The 16,500-nt window shown below is 37.5% G+C and overlaps 1 protein-coding gene across 2 annotated transcripts in view; it reads right to left on the reverse strand.

The window, feature by feature from the left end:
• Positions 1–16,500, reverse strand: part of LOC149539620 (bifunctional 3-dehydroquinate dehydratase/shikimate dehydrogenase, chloroplastic-like) — a 104,645-nt gene that overhangs the window by 29,876 nt on the left and 58,269 nt on the right. For both annotated transcript variants that reach the window (XM_089800849.1, XM_089800848.1), the window contains exon 5: positions 2,269–2,615. In XM_089800849.1, the coding sequence (XP_089656975.1) occupies positions 2,269–2,615 (347 nt within the window). The remainder of the gene's footprint in view (positions 1–2,268; positions 2,616–16,500) is intronic.

Consider the following 16,500-nt stretch of genomic DNA (forward strand, 5'->3'; position numbering starts at 1 on the left):
TGTTGTTACCAACATTTTGTGGTGACAAAATGCAGGATAACAAATTGTACAGATTTGCATTGTGCAATTCTATCAAAAAGTAAAATCTGCCATATGAATTCTGTTCAAGGGTCTGCTAATGATCAGAAACAAACTCATAAGTACTGAAAGTTAATAAAGTCTGAGTAATTTCTAAAATTTCTTTGCAAATAAAGTCTGAAAGTTATGCAATACCCTATTGGTTTATGACTGTTATGGTACAGTTAGACAATACTTGTGATGCAGTTCATAATTGAGATGCATTTAATGCCTAAAACCCTTGGAATGCTGAGTATACAACTCAGCAAAAACAAATACCTTCATTCTCAGAAGCTTGACAATAGGCTGGTCAAATGAACATGGGCAAGAATACACATTTTCAGTGAATGTTTTTAGGAGTTCTACACCTCAACTTGGCTAACACAATTGTTTAAAGAAGAAATATGTAAAGAGTCAAGACACGGAGAGAATCGTGCAAGAAAAATATATTAGACCAAAAGTAATTAAGGAATAACACCCTGGAGAAAAGAATAGACCAGGCAGTACACCAAAGATAAGTAAGAAAGAAGGAAAAGTTCAAGGTTTAACATGGCTAGAGTCAGAAAAAAGAAAAACATGACTAAAAGGAACCTCATCCACTTAGGCTCCATTTTAAGACACAGAATTTGCCAGGAGGCTGGTCACATTTCAAATTAATCAGTGAAATGCTACAGTAAATAAAAAAAGATAAAATATAAGAAAAGGCAAACAGATTCGTTTGTTGGCAATACTGTCAACGTTACATCAACAACAGCATTGTGTTTAACAAAACTTGTGCAGTTGTATTTATTCTCATTAGTTATGAAGAAAATTCTATGATAGACAGCAATCATAGTACTTTTTCAATGTGTTGTCAATGAATGCTATTCAGTGCTTCTGCAAGTTTCAGGGACTGCAAAAAAATTCTGCATTTGGTATAATACAACTTTTTTTTTCAATTTCAGATTTGGAAGATGGCCAAGGGATGGCTATTAAAATTGCATACAAAATTAATATTGTAACTTTTAAAAATACCAAGTAAACATGAACTCCTAAAACTAATATGAGCAAACTAAAACAAACTTAAGTTATATAAGTGAATCGAAAAACATTGATTCCAAAACCTATCTAATAGACTGGTTGTCATACAAAGTATGAAACATTTTTAAAGTTGAGAGATGCCAAAAACTGCATCATCCATAGTATGACAGTACATAGGTACATTAAACAACAAGCTTGGAAATGAAAGTCATCATCCCACTGATATCTTGGAAACTGCTCTTCTCTCGTTTTTCCTCATTTTTTCTCTTCCACTTCTCTTTTCCTCTGTCTCTTTTCATTTTCTCTTTTAGTGAATGTAAAACACTGATACAGCATTGAGTGTGGTCTTTTTAATATTCTTTTGTGTTGGAAGGCCTTGGTGTGCCCACCTTTCATGGCTTTACATGTTTTAGAATATTTGTTTTCTCATTTTCCTTTAATTTCTTTTTGTGTATTTGATGTAGGGGATGCCCTGCAGTCCCAAGAACAGCCAGCAAATGCCAGGAAGTCTCCACAACAAAACCAAAATAAAATGTCCCTCTTTAAGGAGCATCCCCAAACTCTCAAAACAAGAGGGTAAGGAGAAAACTTCTCCTCCAAGTCCCCAAGTGGGCCACATTCCTGTGATGAGTGATACTTTTTTATCTTAAGATAAAAGCTCAAAGAAACATGATGAAAATAGTTTGGATTTGTTTTAGCTACAATTTTGTAGTTGGGACTGTAACGAGGATCTAAATGCTCAACTAATGTCAGCTGTACCTTTTTAGGTCAGAAACATGTCAGTAAGGAATATACATTATTTAGATGATTGAAATATATTCACATTATTACACCAATTAATTGAATCTGAATGAACTAATTTTCACTACCAGGGCAAAAAGTATCTTCTTTTAAAGCTGCATCACAATATAGTCCCTCCCTTGGAACATTCTTATCTTTGAAGAAGTTTATTGGACTCTTGACCTTGAAGCCTAAAACTTTTGCCATTTCATTTGGTTCCCTTTTATGGTGAAGGTATGAAGAAAACTATTATATGACAATATGTGCCTATAGGTTAATGTTAGCTTGTAAATATCTTGTCAAAAACAAAGTATGGTTGTACAATACATCTCACCCTAACAAATAGGATACAAAGAAAAAGAACAAATAATCTAACTACAATGTTTCTTGTAAGGAGCAGATGTGTCACACCTGAAACCTGCAAAATCTGGTGATGAATACACCTTGAGAAACTCTGCAATGTTATCAACTAAAAAGGGCACATATATTGCATCAACTCCACTTTCTCTAAATGCTTGATTGTGCAAAATTGGTCCTTTACTATGACCAACTGGATTACCTATAAGTCCAAAGACTTTAGTATCTCTTCCCAATGACCGTATCTTGTATGTATCTATTAGATCTTTCAACGTTGGCTGTCCAGGAGCTGATTCTTTACCAGCTCCAAGAGTACCAAACGTAAGATATCCACCAAATTTGGCACACAAAAGCCGACTTATTAGCCCCTTTTCTGTCATCACCAATGCAAGAATGGGCACCTGACAAGCAAGTTCCAATTGTTAAAAAAAGATTAAAAATTGTGAGACATGATTAACTCAAAAAGTATTTCATTTGCTACTTTGGGTTTATCAATGATTTACTAACAGAATTCATGTTATAGTTAAAACTAGAAATCATATATTTTTTGACAATATAAATCCTAAAGAAACTCAACTTTTAAAAAATTAATTCATTTTGATTATTCTTAAACAAAAGTGATTATTGATACATAGAATTCAACATTTTACACAGAAACTACACGATTATTGATCTATATGAATTGATTTCTCTTAGATACTTGCATCAAATGCCTAAATCCTACACAGAAAGACAGTTCATGGCTTCATACAAAATGTCAGTCCTTTATATCCCAAAAGGCAGCTCCCAGCAATGCAAATTGTTATTTTCTTCCCTTCACCTTAGTGATACTAGTGGATTTGGCTCTTCAATCATCTCACTGTGCAATAGTAGTGCTCTGCATCACACTCTATCTTCACACTAGTATCCTAGCACACAAGGACATAACACAAAGTTGTTCTCAATAGTCGATGCTGCACAGCTTCAATATTGTCATCCATACTCAATGCATCTATTCAGCTATACATGCACAAAATAACAAGCCAAAGATAAAAACCAGCAAAAAGCAAATCTCTGTGTCCTACACTGTCCAAATGTCTATTCATCTCCTTCCCTTGTATAACTATCTAACATAGCTATTCATTGAAGAGTACAATTAGCTAGGGTAAATATACTATATAAGTTCTTTGATAAAGGCAAATGGTCTACTTATCTCCTGTCATTGTACAAAAGTTTGCATAATTCAACAATGTATCATAGTTGTAGCATGTTGCTCCATTATTCTTATATTAGCTTTATATCAAGCTTTGTATAATCTCATTCCCTTGTATAACTATCTTATGGTCGTGACTTGAAGCATCAAAGTCAGGATTACTGATCACTTCACTAAACTTCTATGGCAAGTATAATCCTTAAGGCTCATCCACTTCATCAGAAGTCCTTTGAAGGTCAAGCATGATGCAAGTAAATATGGATATTCCTATATTTGAAGGAAAGACAGAAGTTGATGTTCTTAATAACTCACTCAGCTTAATATAATCCTATATCTGTGTAATGCATTTTCTAATCATGAAGAGATTTAGTGTTGAGGCCCAAGTTCAAATCCTAAAGTAACATCCAATATGTAATTCCAAGTTGTGACACTAGTCTTCTGGCTTCTAGTGTGAAGGTGGTTTCTAAATTACTAGGTTTTTAAGTTTTGACCTAAGTTGCCGGATTTGTCCCTTGTTGCTCGGATTCGGGTTCGAGTCCGCATGGGTCTGGATTCGCCCACAGGTTCGCTGCAGGTCTGAGCTGGGTCCTTAGTGTGGACTGTGGGTTCGCCCGGGTCCTTGTTGGAGCGAACCCAAACGAACCCACAATGAACCCAAAAGGACCTGGGGCTAAAACAACTTTAAAGAGTGTGTTTTTTTGTTTTTTTTCTTATGTACCTCTAAAAGGAACTTAATAAAAGATATTTCACTCATCTAATCTCTTATGTTGAGGAGGAGGAGGATGATATAGCAGCATATGGGACTAGTGGAACCAGTTTGGGTTCCAATGATGAGGATCTAGATATAGTTGCAGTTGGGGATGAAGCCATTGATCCCTCATTTTATGATGATCCATTTGACCTTGAAGGGCATTTGATATGATGATTATTGATAAACTACTAAATATTTGTCATCTATCATGATGTTTCAAACTTTATTATTTGATGAACTAGTCTATGTTTTGCAATTTAGTAATTCAATGTATAATTTTCTTTACAATCATGGAGATCGATTAATGAGTGAGTATTTAATGTTTATTGTTGACATTTGGCATTGATCAATGATCAAGCAACAATTATTCATATTGTGAAATGACTTTGTTTTGCAACTATGCATGTTTCTCTTGTGTATATATATATATATATACTCACGAACCCACCCACGAACCCAAATGGGAAAAAAAAATTTGCCTGAACCCATGAACCCGAACCTCGAACCCGAATCCGTCCCCAAACCCGAATCGGCAACTTAGGTTTTGACTCTTCATCTTCCATAGGTGGTTTCTAGTGTGTTTTCTTGAAAGGGGCTAGTTTTAGTCTCATTGTTGTGCTCGCAAGATCTTGAATTGGTATCATGTAGATGCTCATATGAGCAGAATATTTGTAAACAATTAGCAATATAAAAAAATCATGAAAAAATTGTGTTTGCAATTTTGAGAATTTTATTATAGGTAAAGAAACATTGGAATAACTTCTGCAATTCCCAAATTGGTCCTTCTTGAAGCTTTGAAAGAACCCATTGGCCATCATCCTATTGAAAATTACGATGATCAATATATCAAGCTGTCCCAACTTCATCAAGTTCATGGTCAATCTATTCAAGTATATATTCACATCGTCATACTTTAACTTCTAGTAAGAGAGTGAAATCTCAAATTGATATGCAGGTCAAGACCGTACATATAGAGCAGCATGGATTTCCTCCATATAACTTAGAAGAAGCCTGCATGGATGCTTGAAGCTGTGAAAGAAACATATATCCTATTGGAAACTAAGAAGATTAATATATCAAGTTGTCACAGCATCATAGTCATGGACAATCTATCCAAATATATGCTAACATCTTCATACTAACTCCTAGTAACCAAGTAAAATTTCAATTTGAAGTATAGGTCAAGATTTAGACCATACATATAGATCAGCAAAGGATTTCCCCATATATCTTCCTTAGGATAAGTTTATGTGTACGCTTGAAAGCCTAAAGAAAAATGGATATGTAAGTCCAAGAATGATGACTCTAAACTCCAAGTCTGAAGAAAAGCCAAACTGAAGCAACAAAGGCAAGGGAACTTTGTTTGAATACCTAGAAAATCATACCACCTGAAGAACAAAAGAAGCAAACCAAGACCAGCAAGTGCTACACCATACACAATTCAAACGTTCATTCTGGTATGCTCATATATGTATGATTTAAAGACTAGAAACATCAAGTTAGATCACAGTAAGTACAAGATAAAGGTAAAAAAACAATAGAGTGTGACGTGAGAGACATGGTGGAAATTGCTAGCATAGTCTCTTCTTCCAATTCAAATCCTATACAAATAAACAAATTGTTTTGTCCTTAAACGGTAGTCAATGGACAACCTATACACTAGATCAATAACAGTGGAAGACAAAAGAACCTCATCTCACCTAAAGTAACCTGAATTCTAAACTTGCCACTCACACCTCCAATAAAACCTTATATATTTGGATAATTCAACTTAGGTTCGATGAAACATGGCAATTGGTGTACAATCTCGAGTATTTTCAAGATGCATTTCATTGTCATGTATCACAGTAAAAAGTATATGTTATGTTTGACTTCAATAGCTCCATCTTTTCCCACACTTTGCAATCCACATAGAAAATATCAAGATTTTTGTCATAAATGTTGAAGAGAATAGATATCGTATATTGGATACAATCCCCAAGATTTCACTCATTAGTGCTAAAGCAATGCAAGAAGCTTGTGAGTTCAAAAATTGTAGAAAGCAATCAAAGATTACTTTCGTTCCTTCAACACTTCCAATTAAAAATCAAGCAACAGAATGGAAGTGGCAACTTTGTATAAAATTGTTTGAGTAAATTCTTGGCCTGAGTTCTCCTTCCCATGATTATGCTTGATGTATGTCAGTACATAAGACTTCACACAATCAAAATTATACAAACCAGATTCAGACTATGCAGAATTAAACCAAGCACTACCTAGTGCTAAGTCAATCCCAACTTATTCCTTGCAAGATGGATTCTTTCATCACTTGAGACCATCAACTACACAGGGTGGAATGTCAAAAGTTGATCGTGTATGCTCATTTCAACAACACTATAGGGCACTTTGGTTTTTTACGACATTTCAAACATGGAAAAGTACTTATTTTGGCCACATTTCAAGTCAAGTGTTGCAAAATACATCAAAAGCTTGTAACAAGTGTGTTATAGCTAAGCTGACCAGCACAAAGAAAAAGGAATATATACTCCTTCGTGACATAATGCAGCTTGGGAATCAGAATCCTTGGATTTCTTTTTAAGGTTTCTTATCATCAAGTTTTGCAATGATTGTGTGTATGCTCTAGCAGATAGTCTCAAAGATGGCAATATTCATGCCATCCAAGAAAACAACTCTGGAATTCTTCCAAAATGTTTGGGTTCACTTCAATTACCATCCATCGTCATATATTACAGGCATACAAGATTCTTAAGCCATCTCTAAAAAGAACATGGGTGGATGATGGAAACAATGCCAACGTAGTCCATCGAATTTCGAACTCAAAGCAATAAATAGGATGGTCATGCATCTTCTAAGAATGTATAGTTCCTAAAAACATCACACTTGGGATGAAAATTTACCTTTCATTCAACACAACAACTAAGCTCTACTTGGCCCATTAATAGGATTTTGAGGGATCATCCTCTTCATGTGGGGGCAAAGAAGGTTAATTGAGTCCCACGAGATCCAGGATGGATAAAGATCAATATTGACGAGGCATCAAAATTGCAGCATTAAGGAATTTGGGCCCATCCGAGATTGGAGCAGTTGCTAGAAGTGAAGATTGCAGCATCATTGCACTAGTGGCTAAGCAAGTTACAAATGGAACCAAAAATTAGGCAGACTGTTTGGCTATCGTTGAAGCAATATTGCTTGGGCTCAGGTTAAGGGCTTGCAAGATACACCTTGAAGGGAACTCACAATTGGTTGAATGGGATAGCCAAGGGGATGATGGACACATGGTACTTGGACAAGTACATCAGACAGATCTGAAATTTGTTGGAAAATATAGAGGAGTTTAGAATTACTCACGTACCTACAAAGGCTAACGATCTAGCAGACACTTCATCAAATGTGGGGGTTAAAGGCTCACTAAGCAATAGATGAACTTTTTGAAGACTATAAGGATATCACCCCATTGGATCTTGATCTATTAAATCATTGATAGACTATGATGTTAGAAATTAGAATGATTAGAATAACTGAGAGAGAGGGGGTGAATTAGTTATCCTTAGGTCCAGATTAGTTATCCTCAGGTCCAGATGTACCAATTCAACTTTTAACAACTTCAAATGACTTAATCACACTCATTAATCCACTCAGCCAATATAGCAGTTCATCATAAATCCAACTTATTCATTCAACACTAGCTCTTTGTTTAGTATATGCTGAATAATATAAATAAATAACAGTAAATAGCATGAAATGAAAACAACATTCACACAAGTACAACACCAAGATATAACATGGAAACCCAATTTGGTAAAAACCACCAAGTTACACTTTGCCACTTTTTCACTCTTCTAAAGTGAGCTCAGTTAAGAGCCAACCCTATTAAAGGTTACAAAATACACTATTACGTGTGACCCTGTTAAAGGATTTAATCACCCTATTAAAAGTGGCCTTGTTAGAGATCTTTAGAACATTCCATTAGAATGTCACCTTGATTAAAGGATTTATAATCTCATTGTTAGGTCAACCTTGATTAAAGGATTTATAATCTCATTGTTAGGTCAACCTTGATTAAAGGATTTTACTACCACAATGGTTAGAAAGTAACAACTAGGTTTGATCTAATAAAATTCAAATCACTTTGCAAATTCAGATCTCCATTCAGCTCATTCTTGGTTCATTGACTAGACTTCATCACATTCTCCATCACTAATTCGCTTGGCAACCCTTCAAGCAATCACTCTTCACCAACTTCTAACTTTGCATCTACAACTCTGTTCTTCACAAGTTCTCCACAAAATTGCTAGTCCAACAACCAACAACCAACATAAAATATCTCTTTTGCATCCTTAAATAGACGGGTTTGATCTTTTGTTGCTTAAACATAACCATTGATCTTAGGGTTTGATCAAATTCATTGAATTTGTCCATCGTTTAGTCTGACCTCTTTCTTGAAACTTCTGGGAACTTCTCATTAAATCCTCGCCTTAGATTGCTTAACAAGCTCAATTCATGCATTAAATATGTCAGCTCATCAATCCTTATCATTTACGTGTTTTGACCAATTTGTAAATTCAACAGTGTCGGCCTAAAATCTTAATTCTTTCACAAACTGTTAATTTGTTGACACTCGGTCATCACTATGTTCTTCAGCTCGGTCTCTACTGATCTGTCTCACTCGGCTTACACTGGCTCGCTCGACCTTCACTACGCTCGATCACTAGTTCAGCTTTCTCTCCATCATGCTCGGCCATTACCAATACTTGGCTAATATCGTTTGCTTGGCTATCTCTTAAGTTCCTTAATCTTCTTCAACTTCTTCATTGACCTGGTTAACAATCACTCTATCAAGCTTAGTGTTTTACTCAACTTCTTGTCTTTCATCAAGAATCTCTTCTAAACTTCATACAATGATCAAACAACACATTACCTTGTCAAAGACTAACTTATCAAGTTCCCATTGTAATTCCATCATACTTACTCCGCTTTACTCAACAACTTTACTAGTTTACCTTGTTAACTTCTCTTTTCAAATCCTCTTCATCAATCAATTGATATGACACTCTACACTGTTAGTAAATGTCTTACCAGTAAGGTTTAACATCAATGACAACATAACAATTGTTCCAATTGTAGTTTCCAACATATGAGGCTATGATTCATAATGAAATGGAGGTGATATTGAGTGGAGTAGGGTGTTGTAATGAAAATTTGGCACGTGAGTCTACTAGTGAAGTTCAACTTATAATGATGTGTACTTTGGTATGGTTGTATTCTGGAGACTTCAATTTTTTTGCTTTAAAGGACTCATAACTTTCATTTTTTTTGCATTGGAAGTGCTCGAAATTGTTGGTGATGAGTAGAGAGTTGTGTTGAGAGGATGGAGGCAAACTTTTCACTGAAGAAAATGAGGCATATCCCTTCCTTTGAAGGGTTGATTATTGTGAAACGACTACGGAATGTCTTCAAATTAGATGGTAAGGCATTCTGGGGTGCGGTGAAGTTGATGTTCGGATAGGAGTATTTGGAGAAGGATTGGAGGCCTCAATCAAATCTCGACATTTCATCCTTGTTTTTGGCTCTGGCATTAATGGTGGCAGATTCAAAACCTAAAGTCTTGAGCATGGCAAGAAAATGTTTGGAGCCAAAGTGGGGTGTTGGTGTGAAGGATGTAGTGAGCAAGGTTGAGCTTAGGGTTAGGCTACGTATGGGGAATCATCCTTGGAGGCTCATTGGACACGATTTGGATGAGTTGCAACCCTTGCTTGTCTAGTCGTTTGTAGATCCAAGGGAGGTGAATCTACAAATTGTGTGCATGAGCTGGTGCAACCTAATTTTTTATCCACGTTCATGTGATCAGGCAGAGGCTCCAAGGTTTTGTGGTCGCCCTAGAAAACAAAAAGTTACACGTCCTTAGTGCCTATGAGTGATGAGGATCATCCACTAGTTCAACAACAACTTGCAGTGAAACGACGGAAGGAGGCTGCATGTGCGGGTCGTGCTATTGGTGTGGATTTGGGTGGTGTTGTGTCAGGGGTGGATGTTTCCCTCCTGGCTAATTGTGGCAGTGTACTAAGAATGTGGCTAGTTGTAGTGGCTCCCGATCCGTTGATGATGGTGGCCCTGTTGGTTTTCCCAACTTTTGAAAAGAGGTTTGTGCTTGGTCCAAATGACTTCTGCCATGATCCTTTTTGGTGATGGGTTTTGTTGAAGGTTTTTGTTGTTGATATACTCGGATGTCTGTACTGGCTAGTTAGGTAGTGTCTATAGGGATTTTGGGGCTTTTGCACAGAGGCCACTAGGTGGCTAGCTCATTTATGTAAATCTTTTTCACATATTACTATAAAATTTTGCTTTATCAATAAAAAAAAAAACCTCTACTTGACATAGTTCTTTTCAGGTTTACTTCAGTATCCAATCAGTGTCATCCATTGATGTAGCTTATTCTCTACATTCCTTGAGTATAAAAGAAGGTTAACTAGGTTGTCAAATACTGGGCATGTCCAATGCATTTACTAGCAATCAAAAACATTGTACAAAATTCGTACATTATGCACAAGCAACACCATGATCAAACATGAGTGCCACACACCTTCAAGGTTAGTGACAGAATATAGCTTCATTTGTGGAAGGAAAAGCACAGAGCTTTTTGGTTTCTGATATGGGTCAATGTCAATGTTCAATAACACATCAATGGCTCCTCCAATGTGTTATTGAACATTGACAATGAAGTTTTTGGTTCTTCATTTGGGTGGTCTTCTTTAGTTTTCACAAATTTTGTGGGCTTGAGCTATCCCCACTTTTCTAACTATAATTGTACTAATTTGGGGTCAATCCATTTAAGGTTAATTCATGTTACAGCTTGTATCACTTTTTCAGTTTTTCCTTTCTGTCTAAGGCCTTTTTGCCATCATCATATGTTATTTTCACTATTTACTTTCCAATCCCTTTGATCTAGTTTGGTAGTTGTAGGCATTAATTATTTTCTTTCTTTCTTCTCAAGGATTAGAGTTAACCGTAGGTCAAGTTGCAAAAAAACTTTCCATATCTTTTCTAAGTTGTCACAAATAGACCATTGCTCTCAAGAAGGGATAATGTTTCGAACGTGATCTCAACCTAACTGGATATGAGACTTGAAAGAATAAATGCCCAAGATGTGCCTAATGCCCTTCATTCAGCCTCCAAGCCCTAGTGTGCAGCGTGAGAGATTGATCGATGACACGCAACTTTGGAAATGGGCCATACAGTGATTTTAGTGTGACCATATGGTGCTTGAATTAGTCTGTACGATATACTCGAGCCGTACGACGCAACTAGACCATACGATATAACCAGGTCATGCGATGGGTCTGCCTAAACCGTACAGAGGCAGGATTCACAGTTTGTCGGACGGTGAGGAGAATTGTCACTATGCAGTGAATGGTCGTACGACCAAGATTGCTATGGATAGAAATTGTACGAAAGCATAAATGATTAAATGGACGCCTAGATTCAAATGCCAAAATTATGCATGCACTAATAATAGAACAATTCGTACAAGTACCAAAATTGAGTGCCAAATGCTAGAGGTGGCCAAAAGTAATTTTTGATTCAAACAATGATCGTGCTTCAAATTTGCCAAATCCAAAACAAAGTAATACAAAGTCAAAATAGGGTGAGGGTTGAATCCCACTGAAACCGTAAAGCCAAGTAGGTAAGATCTTTCACTTCCGAAATGGCGAACAATATAGAACTCCAACAAGAATTCGCAGTATAAAGAAATAATCCAAAATGCATAACAACTACTACCTACATGTCGTGCTTAAATACCATACGGAAGAACTCCCAAAGGTTTACAAAGATAGTCAACGGCAACACCTACAGAAACAATTCAAAATAAAGGGTCTGAGATATACTAAAACAATCAGCCCATAAACAATGCTTTGATTATTTATATATTTTATGACGGGAACATTACAGTCCTCTTGTCCCAAAATTTGCTTGTCCTCAAGCAATTGCAATGTTGAATGCTGAAGAATCTGTTCAACTTCCCAAGTCATGTCGTCCAGCGACAAGTGTTTCTAGCGTACCAAATATTCCCTCAAGGTATAGTTTAACAAAGTCTTCTCCCATACATCAATGATCTCAACCGGATCTAACACAAGCTTCCCTTCTTCATTGAGTGTGGAAGATATGTGGTTGTTGCGATGTTTTGTCCCCACTGCTTTTTTCAGGCAGGAGACCTGAAAGAAGTTATGGATATGGCTCCCTTCTGGAAGTTCCAATTCATAGGCAACTTCACCGATGCGGCGAGTTACACGATAAGAACCATAAAAATGTGGCTTCAATTTTTTTTTCCCTTTTACCTTCAATGAGGATTGCCTATATGGCTGAAGCCTGAGATAGACCAAGTCTCCCACTTCGAAACTTCTCTTGATTTAATGTCTGTCGCCGTAGATCTTGTGTTGATTTTGTGCCCTTAGTAAGTTTTCCTTCAACAATCTTAGGATGTCTTGCCCTTCCTAAAACCAGTCCCTCGCCCTAGGTGCGTGGCTATCACCCAGGACCATATCGATAAATGAAAGGGGTTCATACCTATACAGTGCTTTGAAGGGTGTCATCCCAATAGACATGTGATAAGTTGTATTGTAATAGTATTCTCCCAAATGCATCCATTTGACCCATGCTCGTTGCTATGCTGAAACGTAGTTCCGAAGGTAGCCTTCTAGCCACTTGTTCACAATCTTTGTCCGTTTCTCTATCTGAGGGTGGTAGCTAGTACTTGGCGACAATTTTGTTACTACCAACCAAAACAATTCTATCTAGAAACTACTAAGACACCAACCATCCCTATCACTAACAATGTTTCGGGGTAACCCATGCTAACGAAAAACTTCTCTAAAAAATAAGTCGGCTACTAGTGCGGCTTGGAAATCTAAGGAGATGACGAAGAAGTGTGCATACTTCGTCAATTTGTCAACCACCACAAAAATACAATCCTTTCCATTTACCTTAGAAAGTCCCGTGATGAAATCCATAGAGATACTTTCCCACTTTTGTTCTGGTATCGGCAAGGGTTGCAATAGCCCGACAAGTAAAGTATGTTCGGATTTGTTTTGCTGGTAGACTACACATTCCTACACGTACTAGAAAACATCATCTTTAAGTCCCTTCCACAAGAACCTCTCCCTGAGTTGTCTATGGGTTTTGAGAAACCTCGGGTCTCTAGTCAAGGGAGAGGCATATACTTCAGGATTTTCTACTTCAATTTGGATTCAAGCACTAAGTATGTCCGCTCTTTGTAGTAAATGATGTCATCCACTACCTTGTATCGGTCGTCCTGAGTGTCATCATCCATTAGCTTACATGCAAATATGTTTTTGGAATATTCCACCAATAAGTTTGCTTTCCAATCAGCTGAAATTTGGGACAGTAAGCAGATGGTGGGTTTTCTTGACAAAGCATCTGCAACCACATTGTTCTTTCCCTTCACATATTCAATGTCAAAATCAAAAACCTGAATCTTACTTACCCATTTTTGTTGCCTCTTGTTCAAATCCCCTTGCTCTAGAAAATATCTTAAACTATTACGATCGATACGGACGACAAACTTGGCACCCACCAGATATTGTCGGAACTTGGTCAGTGCATGCACGATGGCCAACATCTCTTTGTCATAAATGGAATATAGGTGCTCAGCTTGTGTAAGCTTTCGACTCTCATAGGCAATAGGATGTCTATCTTGCATCAATACTACACCAATGCCCTCTCCGGATGCGTCACACTCTAGAATGAATGGTTGAGTAAACTCAAGTAAGGCGAGAGCCGGGCAAGTGCTCATTGCTTTTTTTAAGTTATCAAAAGTGTATTACGCCTTTTCATTCCACTAGAAGGAGCCTTTCTTAGTCAGATTTGTTAATGGTGCATTGAGCTGAGAGTCCTTTTACAAACCTTCGATAATAAATGCATAGTCCAAAGAACCCTTGCAACTCAGAGAGCGATTTTGGTAAGGGCCAATCAAGGATAGCTTGAATCTTCTCCCAGTGGACCTACACTCCATATTTACTAACAACATGCCCTAGGTATAATATTTTTGTCATTCTAAATTTACACTTGGATTGCTTGGCAAACAAGGACTGAGCCTCAATGATCCCTAGGACTTCATCCAAATGTCTCAGGTGCTCTTCCCAGGTTTTGTTGTAAATAAGGATACCATCGAAGAATACCAGCAAGTACTTGCACAATTGTTTGTTGAAGATGTGATTCATGCAAGACTCAAAAGTAGTTGGTGCATTCATTAATCCAAATGGCATGACCAAAAACTCATAACGCCCATAGTGACAACAAAAAGCCATCTTCTCCACATCTTCTTCCCACATGTGGATATGATGGTACGCGGAATGGAGATCTATTTTAGAAAAAATAAACCACACCATGCAACTCATCCAACAATTCATCGATCTTGGGAATAGGGTATCTATTTTTTTATTGTCTTCTTATTCAACGCACTGTAGTCCACGCACATGTGCAACATACCATCCTTTTTTACCAATACTAATGATGATGCAAAAGGTCTAGAGCGAGGACGAATCCATCGTTCTCGAGCAGCTCTTGAATTGTCCTCGTGATCTCATCTTTGAATTTTTTGGGATGGTGGTATGGCATGGTGATAATTGGTTTGGCACCAGCTTCCAACTCGATGGTATGCTCAAAACCACGATGGGGAGGTATGCCAAGAGGAATGTCTATAAAAACTTTATCATGGGTACTCAAGATAGTCTGAAGATTATCATCTCGGTGGGGTGTCTGTTGTCCCTTTATTGGTTTTGCTGAAACAAAACAATGTGTAGCCCATGCAATGTCATCATGCCGAAAAATGGCCTCCATCCACTGTGCCAAAACTTCCTTCAATTCCTCATTGGCCATCCTATAGAAAACAACCTTCTTTCCATCGACAACAAAAGTGAAGTCCATCCACTTGAAACTCTGTGTATTCATCTAATGACTTCATCCACTGTATGCCCAGATAACCTCCATATCATCCAGGTCTACTATAAAGAAATCCTCAATCACAATGTGATTAGCCATGGTAATACTCGGGGAACAAGGTGCGTTCAGGGTAAAAGTGTTCCTCTAGCAAACTTGACTTGGAATCTTACATGCATCTCTGTAGGTAGACCTCTTCTTTTCACCAAAGATGAGTTTATGAAGTTTAGAGTGACTCTGCTATCGAGCATCACAATGACCCTATATCCTTGAAGGGTTCTCATACTTGGAATACCATACATCTCAGGCTTCCCAACCAAGGCGATGGTTCCTTCACACCATACCAATGCAGCAATCCTCTCCATACGGTTCAAATTAACCATTTTGGAGTCCTCTTGGGGGTGACCATCGCTATGGGTAGATTCTCCTGATTGTCCCCATCATCACACACGACCTCGATGTAGTGTATTTTCCCTTTACCGAGGCATCTGTGCCCAGGTCCCCACACTCCTTACAATTGAAACATAATTTCTTCCTTCAAAGTCTAGTAGCTTCATCCAATGAAGGCTTCTTTGGTAGAGGTTTGTTATCTTTGTCCCTTGGAAATACTAGCGGTTTCGAGTGAGAGTAACCTCGAGAGGATGATGTCGCTGATGATGCCATGCTTCACATTTTTTTTATAGCCTCCGAAAGGGTGGGAGGATTGAATCCTTTTACCCAACCCCTTAGTGGTTCTGTCAGTCCATCCATGAAGAGCACTATCTATCTCTTTTCACAAATGTTTGTAACCAAAACAAAGTTTCTAAACTTTCATGATGTATAGGTCGACCGATGTAGTTTACCTCAATTTTGTCAACTCTTTAAAATTAAATTTTGGATCTTTACCATCAAACTGATCTATCAATCTTTCAATGAATTCTGCATAAGTATTTACTTGATCACGCCCGAGTGTAATAGTGCCATGATACCACCATTCATGCACCACTCCCTACAAGTGGAGTGCTGCAAATTTAATTGCTTCTTCTTTTGGCATTGGATTAAGCTGGAAGTATCGGCCTTCATTACCCATGCTTGGGCAGATCAGTCAATAGAGATAGATTTACTTTACTCAACTTTCTTTTAAGATCATCATTAAAATATCCTAGATTTCTGCTTCTGGAATATCGCATTCTTAATTCTATATAATCTTTGTAGGATATATCCTCTTCCAAGTTTGCATTTTTTCAACTGTTCTTGAACTTCCTCAAAGGTTGGTTGCCTTCCTCTATGTGGTACCTCTGTCCATGGACAGAAAGTTGGCATGAAAGGTCAAGAGCATGCCGGATGAGGATTTTCCTTTCCCAAAACTGAGTCCGTACTATGACCATTTTGTTCCCCAGATATCTTATTG

Source organism: Cupressus sempervirens, chromosome 9 (genome assembly GCF_028749045.1).
Source record: "Cupressus sempervirens isolate cs-2001-9-10 chromosome 9, ASM2874904v1, whole genome shotgun sequence".
NCBI lineage: Eukaryota > Viridiplantae > Streptophyta > Pinopsida > Cupressales > Cupressaceae > Cupressus > Cupressus sempervirens.